This window comes from Zootoca vivipara, chromosome 10, assembly GCF_963506605.1.
Source record: "Zootoca vivipara chromosome 10, rZooViv1.1, whole genome shotgun sequence".
Taxonomy (NCBI): Eukaryota; Metazoa; Chordata; class Lepidosauria; order Squamata; family Lacertidae; genus Zootoca; species Zootoca vivipara.
The window spans coordinates 6323145-6338848 of NC_083285.1; the positions used below are offsets into that span (position 1 = coordinate 6323145).

The 15704-nt window shown below is 42.0% G+C and overlaps 1 protein-coding gene across 2 annotated transcripts in view; it reads right to left on the bottom strand.

Annotated features, from left to right (window-relative positions):
- RELN (reelin) overlaps window positions 1–15704 on the bottom strand; it is a 307444-nt gene that overhangs the window by 175241 nt on the left and 116499 nt on the right. For both annotated transcript variants that reach the window (XM_035127392.2, XM_035127390.2), the window contains exon 4: window positions 1620–1690. In XM_035127392.2, the coding sequence (XP_034983283.2) occupies window positions 1620–1690 (71 nt within the window). The remainder of the gene's footprint in view (window positions 1–1619; window positions 1691–15704) is intronic.

Genomic DNA, 15704 nt, shown 5'->3' on the forward strand with positions numbered 1-15704 from the left:
GGGGCACTTTCTCTCTCTTGCCTATGAGAAGAAGCGCTCACTGTGCACACTGAGTGCTTCCCATATCCCACAGAGCAGGCGGATAATTTCCTTTCATACCTAAGAATGGGAAGCCTCTGTGCATGGGGCTCTGGAACTCACCACATGTATATCTTTACACTCCGGGTCACTGATTACCTTTCTTCATCATCTCTTCCATTTTTCAGCTTTAAAAAGGCAAGAAAGCCCACCAAGGGAGGCATGTTTGGTTTGTTCAGTGCTCAAATTTAAATCTAAATAGCACAAATCAATGCTTATTAAAGAGGAAGAGATATAATCATTCTTAGCAATGCTTCCCTCTGTTCATGTTTCCTTTGCATACATTTTTGGAATATTTAGCAAAATATTACAGAACCCTCCCCCCACCCAATAAGGAATATGCATAGTATTAAGATCTTGGGTTCACTTGGAGTAGTTCTTTGGATCATAGTTGTGAACTAATTAGGAGTTGCTTTTAACTGGTGCTTTGAAACCTGCACACAATCCTGATTGTAAATACATGAGGATTGCCACGCTGCGTGGCACATATCCCTTTGCTTTTGTGTTACTCTTAACAAAACAGAAGATTCTTTTATGGATTAATTAAAAAAATGCAGACTTTATGCAATATACAAAGAGCAGGAATTTTATGAAAGTGCAGAATTTACAACCTTTTAAGATTATATTGATTGATGGAAAATGCCAAGAAACACGCAATGATATATCTGTGTCTAATTTTGAACAACGCCAAGAGAAAGGTAGAAATCATAAAGTATTTGTGGTGTTTGAAATGTCCCTGAGGCTGCCACATACCTTTCATCTGTTCCTAATCTATAAACTAAATTTAAATGGGAAAAACCAAGATTGACTCCCTGTACACCTCTACTCAAAAGGAAGCCCCAAGGAGTTCATGGGGCTTTCTCATAGGTATAGGATTACAGCCTAACTTGGACTTGATGCTTCGTGGTTCAATGCAGGTATTTAGAATGCATCCCAGATACCTGGGAGGCAGAACAGAACTTGTTTGAATGATATCGATGGAGTTCTAGATAAGACAGTTAATCCAGTCATTTCATGTATCAATCCCTCTCCCCAGGGAACTCTGAATTCTGAGGAGCCCACTAGCAACTCTCAACACTCTCAACAAACTACAGTTCCAGAATCGTTTGGGGGAAGCCAGGACTGTTTAAAGTGGTGATACTGCCCTAAATATATAGTGCAGGTGGGGCCTTAATGGAGCTTGTCATGCAGGTGTGAGAAAATCTGCATCTGTTGAAATTCTCTCTTCTACACAATTATGCAAATCACAAGTCATTTGCATCTGCTCATCTTAGTGTTAGATGGACTCTTGAGCAGGGTGGGGAGGTCCTGGCAGGTCTTTTCAACCAAGAAGCTCAACAAACAGCTTGTGTTTTACCAAGCATATGGGAACAAAGCCTGAAATCTGATCCTTCAGTATGGAAGAACAACACAATCACATTCTTAATAATTTTGCATCTTTTATGTCTAACAATCAGCTATGCATCTCCTCAAGTACTAATATTGTCTACAACTACAAATGAATATGGAAGAGCAAGATTTTAAATGAAAATAACTCTTACCTCCTTGTTCACACAACTGTTGGGCTAAGGCATCCTTGAATATAACTTGGCCCCTGTGAGTAGCTGTTGCCCTGAAATATAAAGAGAGAAAAACTTAAATAATGTAAAAAGCTCAGTTATGGTACAAAATAGTTAATTTAGGTTACAGAAAATATGGGTTTGCAAGAGCATGGTAAGATACACATCACTACAAGGCCATTTCAGACAAATACCTCTCCACACATCGGCAGTCACTCGAAAGCAATTACAGTGGTACCTTGGTTCCCGAATGGCTTAGTTATCGAACAAATTGGCTCCCCAGTGCCGCAAACCGAGAAGTAAGTGTTCCGGTTTGTGAACATTTTACGGAAGCCAGAAGTCCAACACGGCTTCCACGGCTTCTGCTTGAGTGCAGGAAGCCCCTGCAGCCAATCGGAAGCAGCACCTTGGTTTTGAGCGGACTTCCGGAATGGATTAAGCTCGAGAACCAAAGTACTGCTGAATTTAAGTAGAGACCGCAGCACAGATAGTCATTTGAACATGCCATCAGTATTTTTTTCACTGATCAAAAAGCTACTTGCTTCCGGGTCATGTGGCCAGCATGACAAAGCTGCTTCTGGCGAACCAGAGCAGCGCACAGAAACACTGTTTACCTTCCTGCTGGAGCAGTACCTATTTATCTACTTGCACTTTGACGTGCTTTCGAACTGCTAGGTGGGCAGGAGCTGGGACCGAGCAACGGGAGCTCACCCCATTGCGGGCATGCGAACCACCGACCTTCTGATCGGCAAGCCCTAGGCTCTGAGGTTTAACCCACAGCACCACCCGCGTCCCTCTGCTTGGTTAGTGGGCTGCAAATCAGCACAACTATGCTTTTCACATTCACATTATAATGTGATTTGAATTTTCCATTCTTTGTTCATTCTTTTCATTTAATGAATGTAGCACCTTAGACACTGTTATAAAACTTCCAAGCTGGGTGTGCCTGCAACAGAGGGTAAAGAGAAGGGTAGGACAGAAATGGTAAAAGCACACAGAAACAGGTAGAAAACAGGCTTTGGTCATCTTGATTTCAGTTTACATTAATTTGGCTTCCTCCGGCCAGGGACACACTGCTATCACTGGCACAGCCTGATTGCTAATCATGGAAATGCCTAGCCTGTCTGCTGGGTGGCCTGGGAGGAAGAATAATGGCTGGCAACAGATGGTGTAAGCTGATTTAATACTGCATGCTACCACCAACTTAGGGTAAAACACGGCATGCCTGTACAAATCAAGGCTGTGATTCAGGATTCCCTGTGGTTGCAGAAAAACAAATTAGTACATGAGAAGCACAAACCTGGATTTCCATACTGTTTCCACTGGAGTAGCGAACCTGGGCCAAATGCAGTTCTCTAAGCCTCTCTACCTAGGCACCGGGACTCTCCCCACACCGCCACCCAGACCACACTCCTCACTTGAGTATATTTTTTGCATGGATAATTTGATAATACCTTTTGCTTGCCTTGATGAAGAATAGAGAAAAAGTGTGGATAAGCTACTGTACAAAGATAAAATTTACATTTACAGCTCCGCCTACGGGTACTTTTGTCTCTGGCTCTGCCCACCCCCCACCCCAGCATGTGGCCCCTGGAAGGTTTCCCAAGAGGGAAAATGGCCCTTGGTCTGAAAAAGTTTGCCCATTCCTGGTTTCAAGTATGGCTGTCATCTCTTGAATTGTGCCATAGTATTGGGCTTGGGTAGCTGCATAGGTGTACAGTGTACACTGGCCTGAGAAATTAGGGTGTCAATTCATGGAAATGGGCTTAGGAACATAGGAAGCTGTTTGACACAGAGTCAGTGTCCATCTAGCCCAGGGGTGGGGAACTTGTGGTCCTCCAGACATCATCTTTGACCATTGGCCATGCTTGCTGGGGCTGAGGGGAGTTGAAGTCCAACAACATCTAGAACTTCACAGGTTCCTGGCCCTTGATTTAGCCCCGTTTTGTTACCGCTGACTTGCAGCTTGGAGATGCTGGAAACCATGTGGTCTGCCACTGAGCTACAGCCCCTTCCAAAGGAAAGTGGAAAAGAATATTTGTTTCCCCAATTAGCTGAGAGGAGTCTTTGAAGAGATTATGAATGTAAATCAGCACAACTAGTCTTTTGCTTCTTTGAAATGCAGTAGGTACAAAGCACACCTCCAGATGCCACAATGCTGTCATAATTGAGTGCTTAATCGTCAGAGGTCTAATTCTCCTTTGATTCACGTAGCTAACTCCCAGTGACGCAAAATGGAATGTGCATTCATGTGCAAAAGGAAAACAACTTCATTAGTGATCATTCAGCTATTGGAAGACATAGTTAAAAAAAAAACCCAAAAGACACATTTGGGATTATTTGGGTATAAGATGTTCCAGGAGCAACCATGTGGGAAACAGAGATTTGGCTACATTTCTTCCTATGTAAAAAGGTAAAGGGGCCCCTGACCATCAGGTCCAGTCATGTCCGACTCTGGGGTTCCGGCGCTCATCTCGCTCTATAGGCCGAGGGAGCCGGTGTTTGTCCGCAGGCAGCTTCCGGGTCATGTGGCCAGCATGACGAGCACGGCGAACCAGAGCAGCGCACGAAAACGCCGTTTACCTTCCCACCGGAGCGGTCCCTATTTATCTACTTGCACTTTGATGTGCTTTCGAACTGCTAGGTGGGCAGGAGCTGGGACTGAGCAACGGGAGCTCACCCCGTTGCAGGGATTCGAACCGCCGACCTTCTGATCAGCAAGCCCTAGGCTCTGTGGTTTAACCCACAGCGCCACCTATATACATAAAAATATAAGGCTGTCATTGTGCAGCCCTCATTGAAGGATTTGTAGTGCTGCAATACAATCCTGGATTTGCATAAAATCAGGGTTGGGTAGGAGAGCTAAAGGAGAAGGCAGGTTGCACAACAGCAGTGGCTGCCATGGCATGAGGGGAAGGGAAGGACCCTGAGAGGAGGAAAGTGGTGGTGTAAAACAATGGCAGAGGTTTGAGTAAAGTAGGAATGGAAAGAACTGAGAGGAAAATGATGGTTTTAGGCGACAGAAGATTTGAGTAAAGTACCTTCACACAATGGAATATTTGAGGGCTCTGCATGTTTTATCTTTAAAAACATGAGGCAGCTGAGGAATGCAAGAAGGAGGTGTTTGAGTACACTAAGAAGGGAGGGACACTAAAAGGGTGCAATGGCTCTTTTAAACAATGGCAGAAGTTTAAGTAAAGCTGGGGTGGAGGATCACTGAGAGGAAACGGCTGTTTTAAACAACAACAGAGGTTTGAGCAGGGATGTAAAAATACTGCGAGGAGAAAAGTGGCTGTTTAAAACATTGACATAGGTTTGAGTAGAGTAAGCAGGGGGTAACTGAGGGGACAACTGATTGGCTCAAAATTGGGAAAGGAGTACGACAAGGCTGTATATTGTCTCCCTGCTTATTTAACTTATATGCAGAATTCATCATGCGAAAGGCTGGACTGGAAGAATCCCAAGCCAGAATTAAGATTGCCGGAAGAAATATCAACAACCTCAGATATGCAGATGACACAACCTTGATGGCAGAAAGTGAGGAGGAATTAAAGAACCTTTTAATGAGGGTGAAAGAGGAGAGCGCAAAATATGGCCTGAAGCTCAACATCAAAAAAACTAAGATCATGGCCACTGGTCCCATCACCTCCTGGCAAATTGAAGGGGAAGAAATGGAGGCAGTGAGAGATTTTACTTTCTTCGGTTCCATGATCACTGCAGATGGTGACAGCAGTCATGAAATTAAAAGACGCCTGCTTCTTGGGAGAAAAGCAATGACAAACATAGACAGCATCTTAAAAAGCAGAGGCATCACCTTGCCGACAAAGGTCCGTGTAGTTAAAGTTATGGTTTTCCCAGTAGTGATGTATGGAAGTGAGAGCTGGACCATAAAGAAGGCTGATCGCCGAAGAATTGATGCTTTTGAATTATGGTGCTGGAAGAGACTCTTGAGAGTCCCATGGACTGCAAGAAGATCAAACCTATCCATTCTGGAGGGAATCAGCCCTAAGTGCTCACTGGAAGGACAGATCGTGAAGTTGAGGCTCCACTACTTTGGCCACCTCATGAGAAGAGAAGACTCCCTGGAAAAGACCCTGATGCTGGGAAAGATTGAGGGCACAAGGAGAAGGGGACGACAGAGGACGAGATGGTTGGACAGTGTTCTCGAAGCTACAAACATGAGTTTGACCAAGCTGCGGGAGGCAGTGGAAGACAGGAGTGCCTGGCGTGCTCTGGTCCATGGGGTCACGAAGAGTCGGACATGACTAAATGACTAAACAACAACAACAACAACTGAGGGGAGGGGGAAGTGGCAGTTTAAAATAAGGTTTGAGTACAGCAAGAAGGGAGTTGGGGATGATTTTGCTGTGTTAGCTTTTTGTTATTAGCTTCTGTGTTGCACCCATCTCTGCTGTTTCTGTGGGACAACCATTCTCTGCCATACGTTGGTGGCAATGAAAAAAACAGGTATAAAATTAGAATTATTGGCATCCAGGAATTCTTATTTTATATCTATTTCCCCCCCTTTCACCAACAATTTCTATTTGGTAAAACTGTTTAAAAAACAACAACCCCTCAATGCCTTTTTTTAAAAAAAAATATTTTTATTGAAACTTTTCAGCATACGATACAATAAAAAACAGATTAATCTAAATAATAATAAAAAAGAAATCAACAAAAAAGATCTTAACCCTTGTCTCACATAAAAGGAAATGGACCCTCCCAGCTCTCACCAGGGGGAGTTTTCCTTCATTTTCCCAGTCTCCCATCTTGGAAAAGTGTGGTGTAGTGTAGACTCGTAATCTGGTGAACTGGGCTTGCGTCTCCGCTCCGCCACATGCAGCTGCTGGGTGACCTTGGGCTAGTCACACTTCTTTGAAGTCTCTCAGCCCCACTCACCCCACAGGGTGTTTGTTGTGGGGGAGGAAGGGAAAGGAGAATGTTAGCCGCTTTGAGACTCCTTAGGGTAGGGATAAAGCGGGATATCAAATCCAAACTCCTCCTCCTCCTCCTCCTCCTCCTCCTCCTCCTCCTCCTCCTCCTATTCCTCCTCCTCCTCCTCCTCCTCCTCCTATTCCTCCTCCTCCTCCTCCTCCTCTTCCCTGCCTCTCACACAGGGTCTTCCACCCATAGCTGCCAAGTTATCCCTTTTTTAAAGGGATTTTCCCTTATGCTGAATAGGCTTCCTCGCGAGAAAAGGGAAAACTTGGCAGCTATGCTTCCACCTCCCATCCATCACCTTCCTGTGTGTACCCTCATTAATCCAAGGTAGATGACCTCAAAAAACAAAGCCAAACACAAGCAAATGTAAAGTGGATAAAAGAAGAGAAAAAGAAAACACAAGAACTAAAATCACAAGAAATAAAAAGAGAGAAAAAATTAAAGAGGACTTCTGATTCTCCAACTATCAATTATATATTTATATTCAGAGTGTTCACTCCAGAATGGTATCCCAGCTGTATTCCAAGGTAACATTCAGCTATTCTTCAATCTCCTAGGTGGTCTTTTTCCAATCTTCAACCCCAGGCATCTCAAGTTCATTCATTTTCCTTTCCATACAAAAAGTCTAAAGGGGCCCTCCAGTTGTTATTATTGCTAGATGTTATTCATTCAAACCCAGTTCCATAACTTCCCATCCCATTTCTTGTTGGCCATGATTTTCCATCATAATTTATAAAGTTCCTTTCACGCTTCTTCCACTCTTTTTCCAGAAGAATTGCCAGAAGCTTGATGACTTTTTCCTCTGAATTCACTCTGAATTCAACTTGTACACAGGATCCTCTCTCTCAGCTCTGCCTCTGCCATCTCAATATGTTTTTAATGTCTCTGTCCGTGGTTTCATTCCACTTCTCCAGCATCACAACTCCATTGTTTGTCTGTTTCACTCCTCCAGAGACTCTCCATTCCATCATCTGCTACCATTCTACTCTCATGTTCAGGCAGATCTTGATCAGTAATTTTCCCCAAAGGTTTCTGGTCTAATCCTTCTCTGATACACAATTACTTTGACTGAAAATTTTATACCTGCATTCTGCAAATCTATCCCAATAAGCTATGCTATGGGATTTGAGATTTGCGTTCCAAAGCCATTTGCAGATTGAGATAATACTATACACTGTAATAAAAATGCAGTTTTCCACTACAGAAGCAATACAAGTGGAAGATTATGAGCAAATGCTTGGTTTATCCATACTGGCAGAAGCATTGCATGGCTGCTGAAGTTCACACTATCTAACTTAAAAAGCACACTGATTTCATAACCCGCACATCATGTTCTTTCATGTCATTATTAGAAGGATTAGTCACAGCATCTGAGCATCAAAAAGAAAACATTAGCCAACTGTATTTGATTACTAGAATGAATACCACTTTCAAAAAATGCAAATAACAATATTCTAAAAATTACTCTTCACCAGAAGTAATCTTTGTTACTATTTCAAATACTGTTTTCACTCCTTTGAGTGGGAGCAAACTGCAACTTTCTTTTCTTCTTCAGGTGTACACCTTGTGGTGTGATGGAAGCAGCTCAACATCTCACTGTGACATTTTCCCCCATTAATATTCACTATCATAGAAATACTGGTGCATAGGAAGTACAGATGAAGATAAAGGCATGTGTTGGCATGTGAAAACAGAACATATTACCCTTTCACTTAAATAGACATAGGTTCATTCCAACAAAATTGAAGGAGCTCTATAGGTAAGTGTTATGCTCACATAACATTTTGCATAATTACAGCTCACATGCAAGTGCTCTCTGAGAGTTCATTCCAAATGTACCTATTAATCTCCGGGTTCAAGATGTGTAAGACATCACCAACAACAACAGCAACACAAAGTTTTGCAGAAAACAGCTATGTCCAGGGCTAAATGACTGATGCTGCATTATATCAACAAGGCATCTTCCTATCCATTCCTGATACTCTACCACTGGTTAAATCTCCCCACTTTTATTAATATGGGATTGTCTTGGCATCCGTCTTTCTCAAGGGACAATGGAGTGCCAGTGGAGTCAAATCACTGCATTAGCAGCACTGAAGTGACATCTCTGGGGTACAAACCAGGGCACCGTGTCTGGAGCTCCTGGGCTGTCCAGTCGACAAGATCAGTCTCACTGATGTGGTCCAAAGGAAAGCAGAGCAAGACATTTGGCACCAGCTTGGCTGCAGGAGTTGCTGGAAAGAGGCATACAAGGGTGCAAGGCAGGGGTAGGCAACCTAAGGCCCGGGGGTGGATGTGGCCCAATCGCCTTCTCAACCCGGCCTGTGGACGGTCCAGGAATCAGCGTGTTTTTACATGAGTAGAATGTGTCCTTTTATTTTAAATGCATCTCTGGGTTATTTGTGGGGCATAGAAATTTGTTCATTCACCCCCCCCCCCCAAATATATATGCTGGCCCACCACATGGTCTGAGGGACGGTGGACCGGCCAACGGCTTAAAAGGGTTGCTGACCCCTGGTGTAAGGGGAGGGGTACTACCTCTGGTGGATGACAGGTTGTGTTCCTTCTGGGGTAGTTTGTCCACCTGTGGTTCTCACCCTGCACTTAGCTCTCATCTGTCACTCCTAGAGGCTGTCAGGAACTTATACCAATGGTTTCAGAGAGACTTTGTTTTACTGGCTGAGTTTTACCGCCTTGACTGTGAGTCCTAGAAGAACTACTCCCTTTCCCACCTGGCTTGGGCGGGGCGGGGGCAGGGCCCTATCTGATTCCAGCTGCAAAAGCTGAGGCTGCTGAACAGACTCCTTGACTCTTTTGCATCTTTATATCTTATTAGGATTAACGTGGAAATTGTTTGATTTGGTTGTGTACTTTGGGTGTTTTATTGTTTATGACTACTTTTGTTATGTTTGTAATTATGTGATTATTATTTTTAATGTCGTAAGTTGCCTTGAGCAAAGTTTGAACTGTGGAAAGGTGGTATACAAACAAAATTATGTATGCATGTACTGAGACTTGAGCCCTAACTAAAAACAAGTTTTCACATCTATAAGGCTCCAGCAACATCTGTACAGCTGTATAGATCTGTATAGCTCACAGCTGGCTTTATATTGCCTACTGTTTTTAGTTTATGTATAACTGGGGAGACTTATTATTAGCATTATGTCTTTAAGAGAGGACTCCTGTCGTGGTAATGAGTACATACGTTAGGTGGATTCTCTAAACGGAAGAACATATGCTTGACAAATCCCAATAGTCATGAAAAGGACAAGCTATTGTGAATTCCAGACAAAAGACTGCATGCCAGGAAATTTCAATGCCAGCTGTTAACAGGAGTACAGCGCAAAGAGGTATATATTTCATATTTTATTTAAATTTTGTTGAATCAGAAGATAACTTTTAAGTGCTTCTATAAAAAGAAAGGGAACTCTTTTTTCACATCTTTATTTAGTTCTTCAGGGCTTCAAAATTTCTCCTGACTCTCTAATGCATGTCATTACCTGTGTTGTGTTCTGACCCATGTATACGGCACACTCTTTCTATGCCAATAAAGGAGATTTATTGATGGCTTACAATGTGATCATGTATGCATTTCAATTGGGTTTACTCCCAGATACTCAAACAGGATTGCAGTGTTAATAGCTGTATTTTCCTGCAGCAGAAAGGAAGTTGTTCATCTATTACACGTTATGCAGACTCACTCGGCAATTCATTAAGAGACTGTGTGCTTAAAGGACATAAGAAGAATCTTACAGGAACAAAGCAAAGGCCCATCTAGTCCAGGATCCTGCTCTTACAGTGGCCGACCAGATGCCTCTGGGAAGTCCATAAGCAGGGCCTGAGTACAACTGCACTCTTCCCAGTTGTGATTCCCGGGAACTGATATACAGAGGTGTGCTGCCTTCAATGCTGGAGGCAGAAAATAGCCATTGTGCCTAGTATCCATTGGCAGCCTTATATTCTATGAATTTATAATCCTCTTTTAAAGCAGTCCAAATTGGCGGCTCTCAATACATATATATATATGGAGGAGAAGCAGCAGCACATGTTATCTATCTGGAATAACTGGAGACATCAAAATTCGTAATTAATTTTTTTGGGTGGTGGTGGTGGAATTGGTTGGGAAAGATTTGCTTTTCCATTCTGCCTGCAAAGAGTTCCATGGAACTCAAAGTTTTGCAAACTGTTAGATGAAGTGGAGTTGCTGCAACAAAAGATACCAAATAATGTATTTGATATCTGACACTGCACTCTACTGCTTTGGGTAACATTTGAAGTCATCCCTGTAGCTGCAGATAAAGCAATTAGCAGGTGAAATGTTCATGCTGTGAAATGCTTCACTTGCAAATCAAGCTGCTGTTCAAGGCAAGCAGGAAAACTAGACAGGGGTGTTGTTGTTTTCTAAACAGCCGACAATAGTGCTTAAATAATTTGTCTTATGGTGGGCTAGAAGTTCTTAAGAATTCCTGGGTAAAATACATTAAATACATACAAATTGTAGTATGAAATTATTATGTTCGTTGCTAAATATTTACGGTACTCACCTCACCTCACCCCAGCCCTGTATTTTAAGTTGGGAAATATGGCTAATAATATTTTCTCCTTTCACCTGGGCTGTGGAAGACATTCACTTAGCATTAAAGCTCTGGCGTGAAACTATTTTTATAAGAACACCAGAAGGGCCTTTTTAGATCAGACAGTCATCAAGGGCCCATCTCCTTCAGTATGCTGTATATACCAGTGGGCAGCCGGGTGCCTCTGGGAAGCCTAAACCTCATGCATGAAGGTAACAGCCCTCCCTAGCATCTGGTATTCAAGGGGAGAAGTGTTCAAAGTCAGCAAGTGCCGCTTAGCTATCACTAATAAAAACCTTTGTAAAACCTATTTTCCTTCCTTTCCCAACCCACTGCTTTCCCACGATCTACCCTTTTTAGACAGCGTGGTCATCGAGAGGAAAAACTCCAGGTGTCCCCAAATAAGGATTTGTTCCAAATGCATTGGGCTTGGAATAAATTTCATTTCAAGCACTTTGCCCCCTCTTTCCCACCCTTGCAGTTGGTCAACTTCATAGTCTGTAAGCCTACAGAAAACATTAGTACAATTTCACTTACTTTCTATGCAGCACCTAGCATTTGGTGTGCTTTATAAAAACTGTTATCCAGCCATCCTAAGATAGTGGGCATTGTCACATCTGGTGGCAGTGAATTTCATGTTAACCATGAACACCTTGAAATATCACCTCCTCTGGTTCATCCTGAAGATACAGCTCTTCAGGATTCATTTCATTGAATGAGCCTGAGTTCTAATAGTATGGAAAGAGACATCTCTTCATAACCACTCTACCTTTTCTTTTTGGCATAAAGGCAGGATGTAACATAAGGTAATATTCTCAGGGCTGCATCTAGACTAAGTTGGTTGCACCTAGTTCCCACTAAAATCAACTTAGTTGTGGTTAACTTTTCATCCTGATTTCAATGTGACTTAAGTCTGACTAACTTACAGCACATTCCTAACTGACTCAGCTACACAGCTGCAAATAAAACGTTTTAAATGTGCTGTAAAGTGCAATATACAAATGTGACACTAGATGGTGACAGTGAGCAATGCCAAATGCAATGTATTTTTCAAAAGGTTTTTGCATTTCCACACCGTTTTTTATATGTGTGTAGATTCCACCTATGTCTACTCAGAAGTAAGTCATATTGAATTCAGTGGCGCTTATACCTAGGTGAGTTAGGAATGTAGCCTTTGTCAGAATCCAGCCCTCAAATTTTATTAACCGAATAATTGTGCATGCAAGCGTTTAGTACAGCCTTGTATTTAATCACTAGCTTGGTAACCATAGGTGACAAGGAACTGCATGCAGGTGAGGTGCATTCAGGTACTGCAGAGGAGAGACAGAGATGCTATGCCTTCTTCTGTGTCTGGCATAGAAACCAATTTTTCCATCCCTCTCCTGCCAGTTTATTTTTTGGGTATCTTTCTTATAATTAACAATAATAAATGTATTGCATTTTTATCCTGTCCTTTCTCCGAGCAGGAGGGCCTGCATGTTTTTCTCTCTGCAACCATGTCCTAACCTCATTATGTGTTGTGAGCTAGGAAACATGAATAATACTGACTGGCTCAAGGTCAGCATAAGCTTTATGGCTAAGCAGAGGTTTTAATCTGAATCTTCCCAGCCTTCTCTTAGGCCCGCTCTATATCTGCCACATTATTAACAGCAGCAACAATGGGCCAAACAAGCTACTAATCAATTAATTTTTTTTAATTCAACCAAGGCATTATTCCAAATGTACAGGTTCTTCCCAGCAGTATCTATACAGTATATTGTGTTAAGAGAGATGGAGAAACAAGAAAGGTAAAAGAACAAAAAAGAGGCCTTTAATGGTTTTAAAGCATATACATTTCTAAAGAAAGAATGTTTATAAAAACAAAACACTTGCATTTGGGGGAAAGTCAAGACTCTGAAGCCTATGCACAGTGTCTTATAGACAATAAACCATAGGCTCTCTGGCATTAAGCCTCTAGAGGCACTGCAGAGGGACCTCTCATCCCTTTGCCAGGTAATTTGGACCTGGACCTGTGCCAAAGTAGCATGTTGATTACTGAACTGAAAGCAGTTCATAATCAGGGCATGGGTTTCATTTACAGCCTGGAATTGCTTGAGCGGTGTTGACTCCTCCCTGATCCATGGGAGAGGAAGTGTAGCAGCAGAAAAAGCGTTCGTTGCAGCACAAAGTACTGTACTTTGTTTGATCTTTGACTAGTGATGTAGCAGTCTCTAACAGTTTGTTGCAACAAATATGACTTGCAGCAGCCCCAAGGCTGTTCTAAACTCTGCCAATGGCTCTTTTGTCTCCTAGGTGTGTCAGGACAGGTGGCTCAAAAATCATATTGTCTCCTCCATTCCCTTAGCTGTACCGAACAGGGCATTAAAGGTGATTGAAATATTCTCACCACCACCACCAAGGTTCTTCATTTTAGCAAAATTACTGAGAATAATTGGGACTTGCGAAGGAGGAACAACCCAAGATGGCTACAGGAGGTTTTGCAAACAGTTATCTCTGCCTTATTTATGTGTACAACAAAGAAATGACAGACTCTCACCTAAAATATCATGAATATGAGTTCCCAAGGCCAGTATGTTGAAGAGATATACAAATGTTGCTTCAGTCTTGAAGAACAAAGAGCTATTACATAGTAAATCCAACCCAACCATCTGGAGTGGGGATCTAAAGATTAATACCATAGCTAAGGATGCATGTTTGTCAGAGCTGTAATGGATTTTCCAACTTATACAAAATTCTCCATGACTTTGCACAGCTGAGAGCATGGAAAGCTGCCCAGGTATGTGTGGGAGCTAAAACAGTAAGAATCCTTATAATGTCATTAATGTTATTTTCCTGGGTTGGGAGACCTCAGTGATTCTATGATATTTCCTGTGTATTGGAATGAAATACAGATATAACTGGCAAAATACCTGGCTGGTGCTCTGCAAGGAGCTGAGGAAAGACAACAGTTCTGATTAGGAAGTAAGCAGTAGTCTTCCTCCACCAATATTCCCACATGCTTTTTGGATTTTTTAAAAAATAAGTAAATGATAATATGGCAATGACAACTGTTGCTTGCTAGTTAAGGCAGTGAAGGTGAATAGGTTTTATATTTTACCTATTTTTGTGGGACTTTAAAATGTATGATTTTTTCCTATGGCTCTTCATAAATTTACCCTGATAAACCAATTACATCTGAAGCAGCAGAGACAAATACACAATAGGATTACCCATGTGGGAATTTGGCTAGCTTACTTAGCCTTAGTCATTGCTTGGCCTAAAGACTGAATGAAGTTTTGTGGATGAAACTAAAGTAAGTTTTTAGTGCTAACAATTTCAAGGGAGTTCTGAAAATCATGGGAATCATAGCACTATTGGGGGGTGGACTATTCATGTGAGTGTACTAAACACATGGATTTCATTTCTTTGCTCCTTCTGGATTTTGGACTTAAGACCTATTTCAAATCTTCTTAAAATGGGAAACTCAGGATTTCTAAGAAACTAAATACATCAAAGTTTCAGGATTTAAGAACAGCACTCAATAAGGTTTCATTAAAATATCCAAGTGGCTATATTATTTTAAAACTGATTTTTTAAAAAACAAACAAACATATGTACATACAGACAGGCCCCATTTGCCATTCTCCACCTTGGCCCCCAAATTAGGCTTTGGAACAACACTCTAATTTTTAATCATTACTGATCTCTGTGACAGGTAGGTAGCCGTGTTGGTCTGATGTAGTCAAAACAAAACAAATAAATAAAAATCCTTCCAGTAGCACCTTAGAGACCAAGTAAGTTTGTCATAGGTATGAGCTTTCATGTGCATGCACAACAGTGTATCTGAAGAAGTGTGCATGCACACAAAAGCTCATACCTATGACAAACTTACTTGGTCTCTAAGGTGCTACTGGAAGGATTTTGTTGTTGTTGTTTTGATCTCTGAGAGATGGCCTCCTTTTTAGCAAGGGCAACGAGAATGAAACTGGATAATTTGGCATGAAGTCTAACATTGAAAGTAGCACACTCCTATTAATTTCAGTGTCGGCTTTAGCTGACCAGGTCAGTCACAGCTAATAGGAATTAGACTGGTGCCTTAGGGAAAAGTACGTCTTGACCTGGTAATCAAGTCAAACTGCAATTGGTGCTCCAGGGAGGCATTTGTTTGTTGCTTTTGAACATGCCAAAGGATCTTGAGTCTCTTCAACTCTAAAGATTTCTGAAGAAAGCTTTTTTGTTCAGAACCAAATATCACAGGTCAGCGGTTTTCAATTTGTGACCATGAGAATGCTGGAGCTCTCTGGAAACTTAGCAGGAGTTCCATGGTGGGGTCAGCAATTGCAGACAAGGTCCCCAAAAGTCAACTGCTTGGCTACTATAGTTTCATTTTCTTACTTTCTTTATAATCCACTTTTCATTGTTCACGCCACCCCAATTTCCCCCTGCAATATTCAGATGCAGGGAAAAGTTGAGTGTATTCTAGGGCACATTATCATACACAAAACTGAAAATCACAGCAAGGCCCAACAGGCTTGGTCAGTGTTGTGTATCATTAAATTCACATTGCAACCAG